General features: G+C 51.6%; 1 protein-coding gene across 1 annotated transcript; it reads left to right on the forward strand.

The window, feature by feature from the left end:
• The first annotated feature begins 1607 nt into the window (after positions 1–1607).
• Positions 1608–9137, forward strand: RPN1 (ribophorin I). The gene is made up of 10 exons (XM_054076862.1): positions 1608–1898; positions 2945–3009; positions 3891–4197; positions 4363–4572; positions 5531–5723; positions 6038–6137; positions 6406–6544; positions 6696–6815; positions 7290–7535; positions 8547–9137. The coding sequence occupies exons 1-10, from the start codon at positions 1680–1682 to the stop codon at positions 8727–8729; spliced, it is 1782 nt and encodes a 593-aa protein (XP_053932837.1). The 5' UTR covers positions 1608–1679; the 3' UTR covers positions 8730–9137.
• The last annotated feature ends 8717 nt before the right edge of the window (positions 9138–17854 follow it).

Genomic DNA, 17854 nt, shown 5'->3' on the forward strand with positions numbered 1-17854 from the left:
GATATGCTAGCGGGGCCAGCTGCCAAATTCACAGGTCTGGCACCTAAATAAATGAAAGGGAAATGGAAGTAATTTTCCAAGAAAATTTCCATGATAGGAATTGGGGTGAGTGGGGGAGCAGTGAGGGGAGAAAGAAAAAGCCAGTGAAGAGGTGATGCTGTTTTGAACACAGCACACCAGGAGACATCCCATTTTATTTAGCCTTTGCCAAGGGGCTATTTGACTCCAGATCCAAACTTGCAACATTTAGGAAATCCCCTTCCGATACTTGGCAATCTCCGGCCAATTCAAAGCATTATCTCCGTGACTCATATTAGGATCTTAAAGAAAGGTCAAGTCCTGGATCACATTATACAAACGTGAAAAGTCTGTTGTCCCACAGGGCTCACAGGCAAAAGCCCTGCTCCGGCAATCACAGCAGACAACATCCGTTCCTTGCTTTTATCTGGTTTAGATATTTGGGAATAAAGCGCCAATCGCCTCTTCCCCAGTCATGTGTTAAACCATTAACGTTTTCCTTTCTCCAGCAATCTTTGTCCAAGCAAGCTCAGGGCTGGCTATCGTACCTTGGCTGCCTGCAGCACTTCCACTCCAGCATCATTTAGTTGTCAATTATCAGTAGTTTTCAGCAGAAGATTTGGATCCAGCTTAAAATCGACTTGCATAAAACCTTCCCCTACAGAGCAAGAGCAGTCTACATGCCAGTGAGACAAACGGTCCTGATTTATTGCTCAGTTATTCTGCAGGGTAATCAAAAGCACCATAAGTCTGTCTCTGGTGCTAAATCCCATTGCTGCCTGCGTCAACTGCCCTTCTCCGGTGGATTGCACCTTGACTCCATCTCTGGTGCTAAACCCAGCACCATCCACACTGATGACCCTTCTCTGGTGCCATCCCACTGTTAACTCCAACTCTGGTGCTAAAACCAAGTGCTGACTGTCCTTCTCTGGTGCAATCTCACTCCAACCCCACCTCTGAAGCTAAATCCCAGCACCAATTGCCCTTCTGTGGTGCAATCTCACCTTAAATCCAACTCTGGAGCTAAATCCTAGTGCCACTCAGTGCAATCCCACTGTTCTCTGGAGCTAAATCCCAGCACCAACTGCCCTTTACCGATGCTATCCCAGTGCTTACTCCATCTCTGGAGCTAAACCCCAGCACTGACTGCCCTTTTCCACACCAGGCTGGAAGCCTTTGGCCACTGGAAGCCACTGCTGTCAGAGCCCTGCCAGAGCCAGCTCTGAGTGTGAGTGAGGAGACCAGCTTTGTGCGGCGGTTGGAGAGAGGAGTTAAAGCCTGTGGGTGCCCGGGGCCTGCTTCGTATCATTTGTGAAACCATAGAATTCATAGAATCATAGAATTCATAAAATTCATAGAATCACAGAACTCGCAGAATCACTTGGTTGGAAAACACCTTTGAGCCCACCACTAAACTATCCCTGAGCACCTCATCCCCCCGCCTGTTAACCCCTCCAGGGCTGGGGACTCCACTGCACCCCCCGGGCTGAACGCCCCTCGGGGGTGGGGGGGCAGGCGGGAGCCTCGGGAGGCCCCGCCCCGAGCGCCGATGGGCGCCGCCATCTTGCTCCTCCTACTGCACTGGGCGCCGCCATCTTGTGCCGTGCCCGTACGGCGCGGGCGCCGCCATCTTGTGCCCTCCCCGCTCGGCGTGTCCGGCCATGGCGGGGCTGCTGTGCCGCCTGCTCCTCTGTCTGGCGGCCGCCACCGCCGATTTGCTGCTGGAGGAGGCGCGGCGCTCCGTGGATCTCAGCACCCACCTGGCCAAGGTCTCGGCCGAGCTCAGCCTCGCCAACGCGCCGGGCGGCGCGGCCGCCTCCACCTTCCTGCTGGCGTTGGAACCCGGCCTGGAGCCGCACCTCGCCTACCTGGGCGTGCAGGTGAGCGCGTGCACGGGGGGGGAAGCGCGTGCACGGGGGGGGAAGCGCGTGCACGGGGGGGCTTGCGAGTGAGCGCGTGCACGGGGAGGAGACATGGAAGGGGGGCGCGTGCACGAGGGAAGGTCAGGGAGGGGGGCGCGTGCAGGTGAACGCGTGCACGGGGGGGGCCCGCGCGCACGGGGCGTGCTCGAGGAGGGGGCGTGCAGGTGAGCGCGTGCACGAGGGGGGGAGAGTGGTGGTGGGGGAGAGTGGGGGAGGCGCGTGCACGTGGGCGGGCGTGCCCGGCGCCCGTTCAGCCACGTCAGCGCAGCGCCCGGTGGGGTCGGAGGAGCGAGCGAGGAGTCATGGAATTGTTCGAGCTGGAAGGGATCTCAGAGCTGAGCCAGTCCCGCCCTCTGCCACGGGCAGGGACACCTCCCGCTGGATCAGGGACTCCCAGCCCCGTCCAGCCTGGCCTGGAGCACCCCCAGGGCTGGGGCAGCCGCGGCTCCCGCCCTCACAGGAAAACATTTCTTCCTAGTCTCTTCCTCATATCTAGTCTAAATCTGCCAGAGATGCCAGTGTTGTGCAGTGCTTGCATCCCCGGTGGGTGCGGGGTTTGGCCACTCACCCTTGGGGTGTTCGTACCACAGGGCTCGACTAAGCCCAGAGGTGTTTGCAGTGATCTCCTCTCCGCTTGCGGGCCGGGTCAGGTGCTCGTGGCCTGCTGGCTCCCCAGCAGCTGTAGGAAACCTACAAGAGAAACCACAGAGGCAGGTGACCAGGTCCTGTAATTACACCAGTTACAGTAACTGTGCTGGTTTGGGAACTTGGGAATGTTAGCAGCAATCTCCAGTATCCGTTCTTGCACACTGACCACGCGGCAATCTGTATTAATGAAAAATACTGTAAAAAAAGCTTTTTAAAAATAAAGTAAATATCTCTCAGCTTGTACTTTCTAGGAGGCACCCCCCTTTTAAAGGGGAAAGGGACCATGTGGCGTTTGCCTTGGATACGTTAGGCATTTTAAACAGCAGCACGCTGATCATTCTGTTGTTTTGGACCAGGTAAAGGGGGAGGAAGAGGAGGAGAACACCTTGGAAGTGAGGGAGACTAAAGTTAAGGGCAAAAGGTGAGTGTCACCCTCTTAAGGCCACTACTCAGAGTTGTGCATGGAGGTTCCACCATCTTCCTTGCAGTGGAGCAGAAATACTGTGCCAGTCCCATACACCTAGTTTTTTGTTCCTGAGAAAATCCAGTGAGTTCTGCACTCAGGCCTCATCTTAGGGTGCTACAGAGCCAGGGAGCACAGTTTGCGCAAGCAGCCAAACCAATTCCTGCAGCCCAAGAGACCTCAGTAGAAGTTGTTCCCCTCCCTCAAAGGCTCTTTCCTTTGGGGAGATAGCACATGTGGGTTTAGACCTCTGCACTGAATCCGCCACAAGCAGCACATACCTGCTTCTACAGCCACTCATGGCTGTGAATGAGGGGAGAGCATGTCTCAAATACAACTCAGCTGCCTTCTAGGGGCTCAGCTGTGCTCATTCTCTTGTACTCAGTGACTTAAGTAATGCCCTGTTCCTTTATTAAAGGACATCAGGTCAGAGAAGCATTACAGCTGTGGTCATGCTCTTACCCATTACTTCCTTTTGAGGTCTCAAATGATTAGCAGTGGTGATTGTGGAGAGACTGTAAGTGCTCTTTGGCTTTGTCCTCAGAGCACTGCTCATGGTCTTCCCTCTAAAATGGGAGACAGGTATTTTTGTGAAGCAAAGACTGTAATTGTGCCTGGACACAGGTCACCCTGTGCTGCCTCCTGTCCTGCTTCCCGCAGAGTAAGCACACCCATTGGAACAAGACATCTGTATGCCCTGGAGGAGCAAATACTGTCCCCAATCACATACGATATATGGGCTGTGTGGGCTCCCATCCACGGGGGATATTGCAGGGTTTGGATCTGATTGCTCTCTCCTGGGAGATCTCATACGACTTACCTGTTCTTGTCCCTTCCAGTGGAAAATTCTTCTCTGTGAAGCTGCCGTCTCCTTTGGCAGCCGGAGCCAAGGTCCGTGTGTCTGTTGAAATGGTTTTCACGCACGTCCTGCAGCCCTACCCCACCCACATCACCCAGAGCGAGAAGCAGTTTGTGGTCTTTGAAGGAAATCACTATTTCTACTCACCATACTTCACCAAGTCCCAAACGACCCGGGTCAAACTGGCTTCTAGGAATGTAGAGAGTTACACCAAGCTGGGTAACCCTTCCCGCACTGAAGACACGATTGAATATGGCCCCTTCAAGGACATTCCTCCGTACAGCCAGGTAAATGCATGTATAAAGGGGTGGCTCCAGCCCTCCTGTGTAGTCAGCTTCACCTCTCCACAGAGCCTGTCAAGGAGGTTTCTCTGCACGATGTGGAGACAGAAGATTGTGAGAGGAGGTTGCTCCTTACTTCAGGCCTAATAGTTTATCTGTTTTCTTTGTTAGGACACTCTAAAGGTGCACTATGAAAATAACAGTCCATTCTTGACCATCACCAGTATGACCCGAGTCATCGAGGTGTCTCACTGGGGGAACATTGCAGTTGAAGAAACAGTTGATTTAAAGCACACAGGAGCGGTGCTGAAAGGCCCTTTCTCCAGATATGACTACCAGAGGCAGCCAGACAGCGGGATCTCTTCTGTCAAGTCTTTTAAGGTTTAATTTTTTTTTTTTTTTTTTTTTGCTCTGGCTTCCTCCTTTCTTACATCCCCAGAGATGTAAGTTTTTCTTTGCTTTGCCTTTTCTTTGGTAACCATACCCAAGTAATAACAGAATGTTAAAGCTCTGATCTGTTTTCAGAGAAGGCTCATGCTAGATAAGAATAGCTTCTGGAGCTAGAATTAGGAGGTTATATGCTTCATTGCATCTGTTGGCCAAACAAACTGCATATACTAGGGCAGGTAGCGTTTCTCCACCCTCCCACCACTGCAATCTCAGGGACCCTCTAAACCCCTAAATCCCTGCGTTGACAGCTCTGCTTTCATTTTCCACCATGCAAGGGCCATTCATCCTTTCCCCACCCTCTTATTTTCAGAGTTGCCTTATCTGTCATATCTTCATCATGCTGAGCAGCATTAATTGGAAACTCACTCATTCATTCCTTGCTCAGAAAGCACACAAGAGTTAAAGCTGTGGCTCTGCTAACCAGATGTGAAAAGCATTGTGGGCTTCCATCTGAACCAAAATCTTTTTCGCTGCTTGAAACCTCCAGGATTGATTGTTGTAATTCTCTGAGGTGGCGCAGCCAAACAGAAATCTCATTTTTGCTTGAGTGTGAAGCCAGCAAGCTCAGTGAGCTCAAGCAGCGGGCTGGAGTGAAAAGGGAATTGCTGTCCTGGTGGGCATGATGAGATCCCTTGCTGTCTGGGGTATTTGAAACTGGGCTGGAGAAAGCCCATTCATTTAGAGGCCAAGTGATTTTAGTGCTGGCAGCCACTTCTGTGGCTGATTGCTTAGGATAGCACAATTTTACCACTCAGTGCAACTGAATGGCCATTTTGTCATCTTTCACATGGGAGCACAGTTTCTTGATGCTTAACAGCCGTTATTGGTTTTCCCAGTTTCCTTGGAAATAACTCTTAGCTCATGTGCTGCCTTGCTTCTTTCCACACAGACCATTCTCCCAGCTGCTGCTCAGGATGTCTATTACCGAGATGAAATTGGAAACATCTCCACCAGCCACCTCCTTGTCCTGGATGACTCTGTGGAGATGGAGATCCGTCCCCGCTTCCCACTTTTTGGGGGATGGAAAACCCATTACATTATTGGCTATAACCTGCCAAGCTACGAATACCTCTACAATCTCGGTGGGTGGCACAAGAGAAGGGAGTAAGATTTCATCTATGTTTAAAGGTGTTTGCTGTGAAGTAAAGAATTCAAAGCTGTGGTATGCTGCACCTTAGCAAAAACAGTTGCTGGAATATGCAAATCCACCTTCTTTTCTGTGCTTTCATCAGGTTTTTGTAGACTTCTGGTTAAAATATACTTGAGGGAGGTGGTGCCCCCTGCTGCCCAATGCATCCATCCAAATTCTGCTCTCGCTTTTGTTAGGAGCTGAGCTTCAAGCTTGTCCCGTGTCCTTTGAGGAACTGTAACCATTCTCTGGTCTGCACTTCCTTAGGTGATCAGTATGCCCTGAAAATGAGGTTTGTCGACCACGTGTTTGATGAGCAAGTTACCGACTCTCTGACAGTCAAGATCGTCCTGCCAGAAGGTGCTAAGTAAGTGTCATTACTCTGGCTTGTTAGTGCAGACAATACTGTATTGGTGGCAATTCTCCAGCCTAGTCTGATGGCCTGAGGGCAGTAAAACAAAACCATGACTATGCATGTGCAGGAGACCTTGGAACACAGCTTTGCTTCCTTTTAAAGTGTTGTTTAAACTGCATAATTGGCCTTGTGCTAGAGGCCACAGTTGGCCAGCCAAGTCCTAGGTTACATCATCACAAACACTGTAGAGTCATATGGAACTTCCTGGTTTTATCCACAGGAACATCCATGTGGACAGCCCCTACGAAATCAATCGTGCTTCAGACGAGCTTCACTACACTTACCTGGACACTTTTGGACGCCCGGTTATTGTGGCACACAAGAGCAACCTGGTGGAGCAGCACATCCAAGACATTGTGGTGAGTGTAGTCTCTGTGAGTGGTTTGCCTGAGCGGTTGTGCTTCCTCTGAATTCATCAGCATGGTCCTAACACCCTTATTAGGATGCCTGAGAAGAGGAGTTCTCTCCACATTAGGGATCACTGCTCAGTGTTTTGAACTTCTCTTCTAGGTTCATTACACCTTCAACAAAATCTTGATGCTGCAGGAGCCTCTGTTGGTGGTTGGAGCCTTTTACATCTTGTTCTTCACTGTGATCGTCTATGTGAGGCTGGATTTCTCCATCACTAAGGTGCAGTATGATGAAAGGCCCTGTGGGAGCATTAATGGCTTACTTGGCTCACAGCTGGAGATTTTCTATACCAATAATTCTCACTTCCTTCCAATTGGATATTTTACCAGATGCTTAAATGGAGCCTTGTTTTTATGTTGCTTGAGCACTGATACTCCTGCAGGCTTTGAACTGATGTGCTAAGGCTAACCAGAGTTTTGCATTCTGGATAAAAAGGAATCCCTCCCTGAGAAGCTGGGATGTCTGCAATTCTCCTTTGGTGATGCTTTCACTTCCTTTTTGTTAGGCTGTTTTTGGGATAGACTGAGTGCTGGAAGGTGCTTGCCCTAGTCATTACTTGTACACTTAATTACTGTCAGATGATTTCACTGCAAAGGGAATAGTTTCTGTAGCAGTCCTGTGACAGATTGCAAGCATGGTTTCATGCAGATCAAGGATATGACTGCTTTGATCTTCTCCACTGCCCTCTTGCAGGATCCAGCTGCTGAAGCTAGGATGAAGGTTGCCTGCATCACAGAGCAAGTACTTACTCTGGTGAACAAGAGACTTGGGCTGTACCGTCACTTTGATGAAGCAGTGAATAAATATAAGCAGTCACGGGACCTCTCCACCCTGAACAGTGGCAAAAAGTCTTTGGAGACGGAACACAAGGCCTTGACAAATGAAATAGCTTCTCTGCAGTCTAAACTGAAGACAGAAGGCTCTGACTTGTGTGATAAAGTAAGAAATCCTAACTTTTTTTTTTTTTAAGCTCTTCTATTCTTGGCTTCATCAGGTATTCTAGGTGAGTTTTAATTTGGGCATTAGTTTCTGCAACCTGTAATTTATTTTTTTCCTCTGAAAATGGCTCAATCCCTGCCAGGGAGTGCGAAGATCATTTTATTCTGTTTGCAGTAATCTTGGTTATGCAGCCCTGTAAGTGCTGCTGGTAAACAGCCCTTGAGCCAGCAGCATGAGTACAGATTAATGCCTTTGTAACACAATCCTGATGCTTCTCATTAAGCTCGTGGCAGCAAAAAGTGGAAACTATCCACGTTATCAGTTCCGACTTTACTACTGACAACAGCTAAACCAAAATCTTCTCCCTCATCTCTTATTTTCTTGCACATGTGAGTTTTGTGCTGACAGAACTGTGGTAACGCGATGCTCCTCAGGAGGTGCTTCACTGTGCTATGTTGAAAGCCATGGCACGGGGAGCACACACTCACTATCCTTTCTTCCCACCACTGTATTTCAACACTTACCTGGAACAGCCACTTAACTCCAAGTGAGGGACACTTTAACCTCCAACATCCATTCAAACAGCAGCCACATTGCTTAATCTGTTACTCACTCAAAGAGTAGTTCTGTCATTGCAGACCTGTTTCTCGCACATCGTTAACTGTAGGGGGACAGCCTCCAGCTGTCATAGTTGTGATTTAGCTTGAAGCCTTTAAAATCTGTCATAAACACTGTTTAACAGTCATTGCACCTGTTTCCTGCCAGTATGGCTCCTGGATCCTCAGAGCCCCTTTATCTGCGCTGCTTAATTATCCATTCGTGAGATGTTTCTCGTAATGTGATGCCAAGGAGAGGTGATGGCTGAGGAGGCAGTATTTGGGGATTGGAAGCGTTTCCACTTAGCACTGCCTTAATCTTTTGCTCCAGCTTTACCATTTCTTCTATTCTAGCTTCACTGTAGGGATGTTTTCTGTCTCCTCTAATACACCCTTTGTTTCTTACTCTTGTAAGGTAAGTGAGATTCAGAAGCTCGATGGCCAAGTCAAGGAACTCGTTCTGAAGTCCTCGGTTGAGGCTGAGCGGCTTGTAGCTGGCAAGCTCAAGAAGGACACGTACATCGAGAATGAGAAGATGCATTCCAACAAGCGCCAGGACCTGGTCACCAAAATTGACAACATTCTTGATGCTTTGTAACTGCCTGGTTTTGTGAGCCGGTGGAGGGGAGAGGTATGAAGGGAGATGAGAAACCTGGGAGTGGATAAGCTTTGAGCCAAAACTCCTTCCCAGCAAAATTAGGGGAAAAGTTGATGTGGAATGTCTGAAAGTATATTTTGGGTTTTGATTTTTTGTGTAGAGCCTGTCTGCTCAGCAACAAGTGCTGTGCAAGGGACCATGACATCATGCTGTTTGGCTGGGTAACAGGGTTTCTTTACCAGAGCTGAGACTCAGCCAGGTTATAAGTGTCTCTCGCTTTTGGTTTTCCCTGTATAGATGTGCCCTGACTAAACGCACACAAACAGCTGATCTGAGCAGACACGCTCATGGCAAATATGGATATTGCATCTCCAGAAAGAATAAAAGACACCTTTGTTCTACTTTGAAGTACAGCTGACACTGCCTCGCCTGTACGTGTTGTGCCAGCATGGGGGGAGGCAGAGGGGCTGCATAGCCCCTTCATGCTCCTGGGCAGGCAGTGCAGTTTTCTAGGGAGCAGAGTTCAGCCCTGACTGCTCCTGCTTCCTGTCAGCTCCAAAACTCTGACACCCCACAAGTCCCTGACCCAAGCAGGGAAGAAAGACAAGCACTTGTTCCCTGGGGTCATGCATGCACCTACATCCTGACAGAGCACAAAAATACACAATGCAGGCCTCTCTGGCTTGCTTCTTGCCACATGTGCTTTCCTGCAGTGTGTGACAGCAGTCCCTGTATCTCTTGTGCTCCCTAAGTAGGCCCTTATCGACACCTGGATACCCTGAGGTGTGTGTGCAGCTCCCTGATAATTTCAGACTCATAAGAAATTTATTCCTGTGTGCCTCTGCTTCAGTGTGCTGTTAAACTCCCTGGAGCTGGACTGCGATATGGGTCTCCTCTACTGCAATTGCATGGCTTAGTTGTTTACCAAAGCAGTTTGAGATCCCAATACAGAAAGAACGAGAAAAGAGCAGAATAGGCTGTGTCCCTCTGCCTTCTTTCTCACTGATGCCATACCCTGACCTGTGGGTGAAGGCAGATGCTGCAAGTGGAAGCAGATTCTGCAAGTGGATGTTTCTGCAGGGCAGGGGTGGTTAAGTGGTGTACAGCCATGTCCATTGGGCATCCATAGCCATCTGCAGGAAATACACTTGGCAGAGGAGCTGGAGGCTGCTTACAAACTGGACAAAACACTGTGGCTATGCCATAGGGCGATCTGAGCTGCACACCAAGGATGCTAGTGCCAAAAGTGGTTGTGCTGGGGGGTGGAGGTGGTGTCACAGTTCCTGCTCTGGCTCTGCATGAGGCTTGGGGCAGAAATGGCCCATGTGGCCCTGTGCTGTCTGCAAAGCCCTGAACCTGGACCCACGCAAGTAGCTGGACACCTTGCAGCCCTTGCCAGGCCTCCTGCACTGCCTGTCTGTTCCTCAGTCCCAGGCCCTTGGAGTTGAGGTGTCTGTCACAGACCTTGTGCTGCCTTGCCCTTTCCTGCAGCTCTTATCTTGGATAAAAGTGGTCCTTGTCCTCTACTGGGATGATTTTTGGGATGATTTACTCTTTAGAGAGGATGCAGTTGGTAGGAGAGCCTTTTGCCCTAGGCCTCAGCTTCGCAAGTGGGTGCATCTGGAGTGCTTTGCTGCAGGCCTGAGGCTACGCGCTCCCCACACTGTGTGCCTGGTGCCAGCTCCCTCCCCTGCCCACAAACCTCACCCTGCAGTGCAGTGGGCAAGCCTAGATCCCCTCTGCCTCTCTGCTCTTGTGCAGGTGCTATTGGACACCCTGGAACCATGAGTCCTGCCTGACCAGGGTAGGGGTGGGCAACAGCTAAAATCAAAGAAATCATTAACCCATTAGGCCAAAACACGAGCACAATACTCGGGAAGGCACCGGGGCATCTTGCAGCTGGGGCAATGCAGACAGGTCCAGGAAAAGGAGAAGTGTGATCAAACTGATGATCCCGGAGGCATCCCTAATTTTCCATTCTCCCTGGCAGAGGGAGGGCAGTGGCACACAGCTTTCCCCACATCCCACCTCTGCCTGGCTTCCCAGGTAGCCCAGACCTTCTGAGAGTGCCCATCACATTAAAGTCCCTTTGCATTGATGGTATGTCTCTGTCTTTCCCTCTCTATCCCAAGGATCTGCTTGATCAGCGCACACCTCAGGGCTGCTGGGCAACTTCAGAGCCTGATTGTTAATGGAAGCCAGAGCTGCAGAGGCAGCAGCTATAAATAGGGAGGATGAATGCACCCAGCCCCAGCTAAAAAGGCCTCTGGTCCCTAAGGAGATCTGCCCCAATTCCAAAGGCTGAGAATAAAACGGCTGCTGCAAGAAGCAATGCTTTACTCCTCTCCCACACCTCCCTTCTGCCCTCTCTGGGTGGGCCCAGCCCCCTGTGCTGCGGCACCCTGAGCCCCCCCGAGCCCATTCTGCCCCCAGCACTGCTCCTTCAAGGCCAGCTCATGCCCAGGGAAAGGACAACTCGGGGCATGTGGCTGAGGGACATCCCCATTCCAGAACTAAGAGTGGGTCCTTGGGGCAAGCAGGAAGATCCCCATGGGGACAGGCTCTCACTCCTACATACTTTTCAACTGGGTTATGAAATGGGACAGACATCCCCCAAGGTTGATGTCAACCCCTGGAGGGGTCTCGCAACCTTTGTGTCTGCTCTCCTGTGCCAGCTACCTCCAGGGCTGCTTGGGGAGCAGCAGCAAAGAGGCACCCCAAAGCATACAGCCTCCCTGCCAAGCCCCACAGAAAGAGGAGCTGGGCCTCCACAACCTGTGGCAACAGCCCAGAGCAGCACCTACATTGGGGAACCCCCTCAACAAACACACAGAAGCAGAGCGACCTAGAAATCAGAGCAATTTCTGTATTCCTGCAAATTTACTCCTAAAAATAAACTAGAAAAGGAGGAGGAAGGAAAACCATAGCACCTACCAGGAGGCTAAGGTACTGCAGGAACTGGAGGAGAGCCAGAGCAAGGGCACCTGATGACAATAAATGGATCAATTAGGTCTACAGCTGCTTATCTGCTGAATTTAAAAGGGGCAGTCTCCAATTCATGGGGTGGGAGGAGGAATGTGGAGGGTTGTTGGGTTAGGAAGACAGTCAGCTTTCCACCTCCTGCTATTCTCCTCACCTCTGAGGGTCTGGAGGGATCTGACTTCAGAATCTCTTTTATGGCTGTGTTTTACAAATCATCAATGCATCTAAGAAGGTTTCAAAATGATCTCCCTTCTCCCAGTGACAAGCAGAGCCAGACACATCTCCCAAGGTGCTTGCTGAGGGTGGGCCTCAGAAGGGGCTGCTGCAGGCCAACCTGAAAGCATCCACATCAGCAGAGCCATCAGGGAGTTCAGTGTCTTCTCCACGTGTGTCAGACCATCCTTTCTTTGCTCCTGCAGCCATTGCATGCTTCAGCCAATGTCACAATGCTGGCCTCCCCCACCAGGGCCAGTCCAGCAGGTCCCTGGCCTGCTGGCACCATTTCTGGCTGTCTTCAGGATCTGTCTGAACTCCAGCTACTGCTTCCCAAGGCTATCCCTTATTTATTCCAGGCTTGGTAGCTCATCAAGCACAAAGAACTGGAGCCAGCAGGTTCCCAAAGCATCACGGCCAGCACTGGGGTGTAGGCACTGTCCACCAGAGAATCCAGGCACGAGGGCTCCTCTTCCCTTCTATGTGCATCGCTCTCTAACCTGAGACCTTTGGGGAGAGGGATTCTCAGGCTGATGGAGAAGACATCATCCATCCTCCTACTGCCTTCGAAAACCAGCCAGGCCTTCAAGAGAGGGCTGAAACCTGCAACAGGACTGAGTTTTCTTTATCTCTGCCACTCTGCGTAGAGACTTTTCTGGGCTGGGAAGTTCACTTGTCATCTTGTCCAGAAAAAATAGCCTGGGGAGTCTGTGGAATTGGGAGGCATCTGCTGGGGGAATTGCAGAGCAGCAGAAGTAAAAGAGAAAGAAAGGCTTGGATAAGAGAGCACTTGAGACCCTCCAGCAGATTAGCATCTCATGGGTAATTAAAGCTGAGCCCTGCTGGGACTCTGTAATTAGGATTGCTCTTGTGCACAGTTTGGAACCAAGAGGTTGGAAGGGCTGAAATTTGCCTCTGCATCAAAGGGAACAAAATGAAGAGAGAAGGCAAAAAAAAAGTATGCGTAGAAGAAGGAAAAGGAAACCACACAAATGCAAGATTTGCCAGTGAAAGCGAGCAGCCATGATTTCAGGTCCCCAGCTCAGCGCAGGCACCTGCCTCACATGGGTTGGCACACAGCTCCCCCCTGCCTCCCCGCTGCTCCCCCGGACCCTCCTGCACCCCGCGGCTCCTTCTCACCATGGTGCTGCCCACACCCAAAGCTTCTCCTGGGCAGCCAGAGAACAACTTCTCCCTCTTTGACTTCTCACTTACAGTCATCCAAATGAAAATACAGAATTGAAGACCCACTAGGAGGTCCAACACATCCTCCGGTTGATGCTCGAACTTGGGGTCTGGAGAGAAAAATCGAGTTTTATAGTCAGGTGCATTGTAACTCCCACCCACACCCTCCAGCCTGAGCCAGGCCCCTATCCATCCTCTGTGGGTGGGGATAGCCCAGTAGTATCTCTGTGCCTTTGACTCTGCCTCCCCTTCCCGTGCTGACACCTCCCCTCGCCTCCATGGGATCAACCACCTCTTTTATTTAGTTTTCTTCTATCATCCAACCAAATAAAATCACCAGGCTTAACTCAAAGCAAATCCTGCAGGTCTGTGATTCTATCAAGGCTTTGAGCAATCTGATCCAGTGAGAGGTGTCCCTGCCCACGGCAGAGGGTGGAACAGGATGGGCTTTAAGGTCCCTTCCAACCCAACCCATTCCACCATTCTATCGAGGTATGCAGTCAGCTCTGGGGATGCCACGTCTCTGTGTGCCCCAAGGACACACAGCTGGTTTAGCAATGCCTCTTAAAGCCACGCTGACCCTGCCACTTTGCAGAGAGCCAGAGCACATGCCAAGCACCGTGCAAGCAGCTGCTCTTCGATACTGCCAGCTCAGGGGGCACAAACCAGCACACAGACCTATGCACACCAGAGGCTTTAGAGGACCTCCCAGGTTAAAGAGCATCCATAGTCTGTAGCCTTTCACCTGTCCACAGACCATCTACATTACCCAGGTTGTACACCAACCCCATGGCACACCTGGCAGCAAGCCCTGCGTGGTTCCACAGATGGACAGACTTCTCCATGTGCTCTTTCACCATTTCCCTCCTGCTGTTCCCTGCAGGACTCGCAGCCCACACAGTCTGGCGGCTGCTCAGCATCGTGTGGTGGTTGCAAACCAGCGGCCCTGAGTGGTTTAGGTTCACCCTGGGCTGCTGGCTGGTTGAGATGTGCTGGAGAACCTCATACCCCTTCTCGCAGCTCCCGTTCCCTCTCCAGCACAGCGTCCCAGAAGAGGAGCCAGTCCCACTGGGTGGTAGCACCCAGAGGAAAACATCCTGGAGGGCAGCAGCGCCAGGATGGACAAGAGAAAGTCCCCATGGCACTGGTGGGACCCATAGGGTGTGTGATGCCACCGCTGCCACCACTAGAGGCCGACAGCACCCAAGGAGGTGACACACCCCAACCTGCCCCATCCCCAGGCTGCTGCCAGCCCCGGCGCTTGGGGCACCCATTGTCTCACTGGTGTGCACACCAGCCCCAGCTGAGGATGGCAGCGAGCATCTTTCTTTCTTTTTTTTTTAATGGTTTAAATTTATGATTTTTACCCCCCCTCTTCTCGCTCCTCCTTGTCCAATTTGTCTTCGAAGCTGACATGAGAGAAAACCCCAAATGACAGCGCCTGCCCGGCACAGTTTTACCACAGTATCCTGAAAAAGGCATCTGGTGAGCTGATAGTGCAGGGGGGCTCCGGGCGGGAGCCCCTGCCGGAAGCGGAGCGCTGGCAGCGGTTGAAGGGCCGATGCTTCAGCACGGGCAGCAAACAGGAAACATCTCCCAGGCCTGGGGAGCTCCTCCAGGGCTGCCCCAGGGTCTCAAGGCACAGCCAAGGGTGTCCCACCCCACTAGGGCCATGTTTGGTCTTCTGGGACCCCCCCCATGCTCCCCATCGCCATCTTCTACCAGGCCCTGTATTGTGCCTTTGAGCTGTGTCCTCCTCCCAAGGGCAGAGGCCATGCCCACCACAATGGTAGGAGCTCCTTTGGGATTATGTGGCCCTTGTCCAAGGTGTTGGGCGAGACCTGACTTTGATGGCCCTAGCCCAGGAACGTCATAGAATCGTAGAATGGTTTGAGTTGGAAGGGACCTTAAAGATCATCTAATTCCAAAACTTCTCCTGGGCAGCCAGAGAGCAACTTCTCCTGCTTTGACTTCTCACTTACAGTCATCCAAGGGAAAATACAGAACTGAAGACCCACCAGGAGATGCAACACATCCTCCAGTTGATGCTCCCATGGTCAGGGACATCTCCCTCTAGGTAAGGCTGCTCGAGGCCTCATCCAACCTAGCCTTGAACACTTCCAGGGATGTCCCCTTTAGGTGCCACCTGCAGAGATCTACATGGTGCGCAGCCCAAAGCTGCCTCTGCTCTGGGGCTCTACAGGCAGTGGGGAAGTATCGTCCTCCCATGAGGCCATGAAGACCGCATGTGGCAGTGGCTCACGTGGCAGACCTGCGAGATGCAGAACATCTTCTGGCTGGGAGGGATGTGGCTGCATCGCCCCTACAGCTGTGGGCTGGAGAAAGACAACCTAAGTGATAAGCAGCCCAAGAACATCCCATGCTTCTGAGTTCAGCATAGCTTGGGCCACTCAAGAGGGAGAACCCATCTTCCTAATGCCTCTGAGAGCACAGGGGTAGGCAGCAGAGGAGCTTTGAGCTCATGGCTAAAGTAGGAGCCACATTGCACGTTGCACTGGGTCCCTCCTCACCAAGAGAAGATGTTTGCCCCAGCATGCAGGCTCTGCTGGCTGCCTTTGTGTCACCAGGCTTCTGATCACCCACCCCTGCCACATCCATCTGCTGGGAGACACGACTTGGTCTGCTCTCCCCATACCTCCCAGCTCTTGGCTGTACGAGGCAGCTGTGCAAAGCTCTGCCCCACAGTTTGCCATTAGGATGAGTCTTTGCTCTCAGCCAGGTACGTGAGCAAAAAGGCCCTGGACACTTCTCACCCTCTGACTCTTGAACTGGTCCAAACTGGAGTGGTCAAGGGCTTGCTGGGCTTGGAATAAAGACCGGAGATGCTGGCTTACCAAATATCCTCCTCGGGTGAAAGTCTTGTCCTCAGTGCTCACAGAGCAGTGTCACAGTGGCAAGAATTCAGAGCAGAGATGGGGAAGGTGAAGTTCAGCACCTCTTTGATAAACCTGCCGTGCAAAGAGAAAAAGGGACAGGTGAAGGCAACAGCAATGAGGAGGTCAGGGCCAACCCCTGGGGGATGCTGCTTTTAAAAGGTGGGCCAGTGTTCTGAGTCGAGGGTGAGGATCACAAGAAACTTACCACCAAAATCCCTGAGTGGATTTTCCTCCAAGGGTCATTTTCCAGCAAGTACCTTGTTCATCTGGCTGCCCAGGGGCCTGTGCAGCAGAGGCATGGCCCTTCTCTCCATGCCCTGGAAGGGGGCTTGTCCCTGTCCTCCAGCCTCTGCTGTTTGCATGTGGGAAGGACTAAGACAAATGCATAGCCAGCCACTGGGAACATACCTCTGCTCCCTTCTCCGTCCTGCTGTGGGGTCCCAGGCAGCAAGGAGCACACTTCCCTACCACTCAAGGGACTGGTGTTTATGCTGACACACTTTACTCATAACCTTTGGTACCAGAGGAGATCCTACAAGCTGAAGACATTCAGAGGGGGATGAGAAGGAGGATTTAGAGGAGGTGGTGCTGAAAGAGCAAATCCACATGGTGTGGGTTAGCAGCAGTTAGTAGGGACAAGGTGTGAGCTCACAAATGGAGGATCAAGTGAGTACCAGCACAGGGACAGGTGAATAACTTAGATGTTAAAAGGTCAAAAAAAGGAGTAACAGAGCCAAAGGATCTGAACAAGCATCCTAACAAAGCTCACTGTCCTGGAGAAATAGGTCCCCAAAAGCAGGCACTGCTGTTAGGGATACAGAAAAACTGGCTCCTGAAAAGGAGCTAATGGGACTGAGCTGCAGGAGCCAAAGGGGTCAGCATTGTCCTGGTGAAGGACTGAGTGAGCCTCCTTGCTGAGCAAGGCTGCGGATCTCAAGCAGGTGAGTAGATGCAAAACCCTCATTGCTTTATCCTGGCCAACAGCCGAGAGCATCATGGTGAAGAGACTAGCATCACCCTCACAGGTGGCGAATGGAGAGCACAAGCAGCAGCCAGCTCACCCTGCAGGTGCCAGGAACAAAGGATAAGGACATAGATCCCATGGGCAGCAAGCTAGGCTTGCTCTGTGCCTGTGCTTCCTGCTCACCCTGTCCCTGCTGGTTCCTGTGCCCGCAGTGCCCCCTGCCTTTGCTGGCACAGCCCAGGCTGTCTCATGCCAGCTCTGCCCACGTCACTGGGATGGCTTCAGCCTTAGGACATCCTCATACCTGAGCAGAGCAGGCAGGAGCTTTTGCCACCTTTTGGATACTGGGCAGCTATGCCAGGATGCCTCCGTAATGCAGCTTTGTAAAGGGGCAACAAATCTGCTGGAGGGCAGCACCAAAATCCATTGTCCGTATTCTTTGCTAATGAGTTGCAAGAGGAATTTGATTTTCATCACCTGAGTTCGGAATCCCTGACTGTCCAAAAAACACAGCGAGGGCCCAAGTGCCGCTGAAATCAATGGGCACTGCACAAACTCTAGCCTCTCAGCTCCTCAAGATTTGCTGCTCACAGAAGATGACTTGCCACCCACCACTGCTGGCTGGGCCTGGGCTGGTCTGCTCAGTAGCACCAGCTACATCCAACTTCTCAAACAGGAGCAAGCATCACTTTTGCAGTAGCTTGGTCAGCACACGAACTCGTGCTTGCAGCTGGCCCATCCATCTGCTCCCCCTGCAGACTGGCAAGGAGGGGAGAAGGATGCCAGACTAAAAAGGGGCTGAGATGGAAAACACCCCTCAGCGGAGGGAGCTGAGCCAGGGAGGGAAAAGTCTTAGTTCCCCTTCTTCTCCTTACGGCAGCAAA

This window comes from Cuculus canorus, chromosome 11 (genome assembly GCF_017976375.1).
Source record: "Cuculus canorus isolate bCucCan1 chromosome 11, bCucCan1.pri, whole genome shotgun sequence".
NCBI classification, from domain to species: Eukaryota; Metazoa; Chordata; class Aves; order Cuculiformes; family Cuculidae; genus Cuculus; species Cuculus canorus.

Excerpts from the sequence above, each read along its gene's own strand:
- RPN1 (XM_054076862.1), top strand. The coding sequence starts at position 1,680 with ATGGCGGGGCTGCTGTGCCGCCTGCTCCTCTGTCTGGCGGCCGCCACC. Across the intron at positions 4,573-5,530 it reads CTTCTGTCAAGTCTTTTAAG|ACCATTCTCCCAGCTGCTGC; the intron begins GTTTAATTTTTT and ends CTTTCCACACAG. Across the intron at positions 6,138-6,405 it reads GTCCTGCCAGAAGGTGCTAA|GAACATCCATGTGGACAGCC; the intron begins GTAAGTGTCATT and ends TTTTATCCACAG.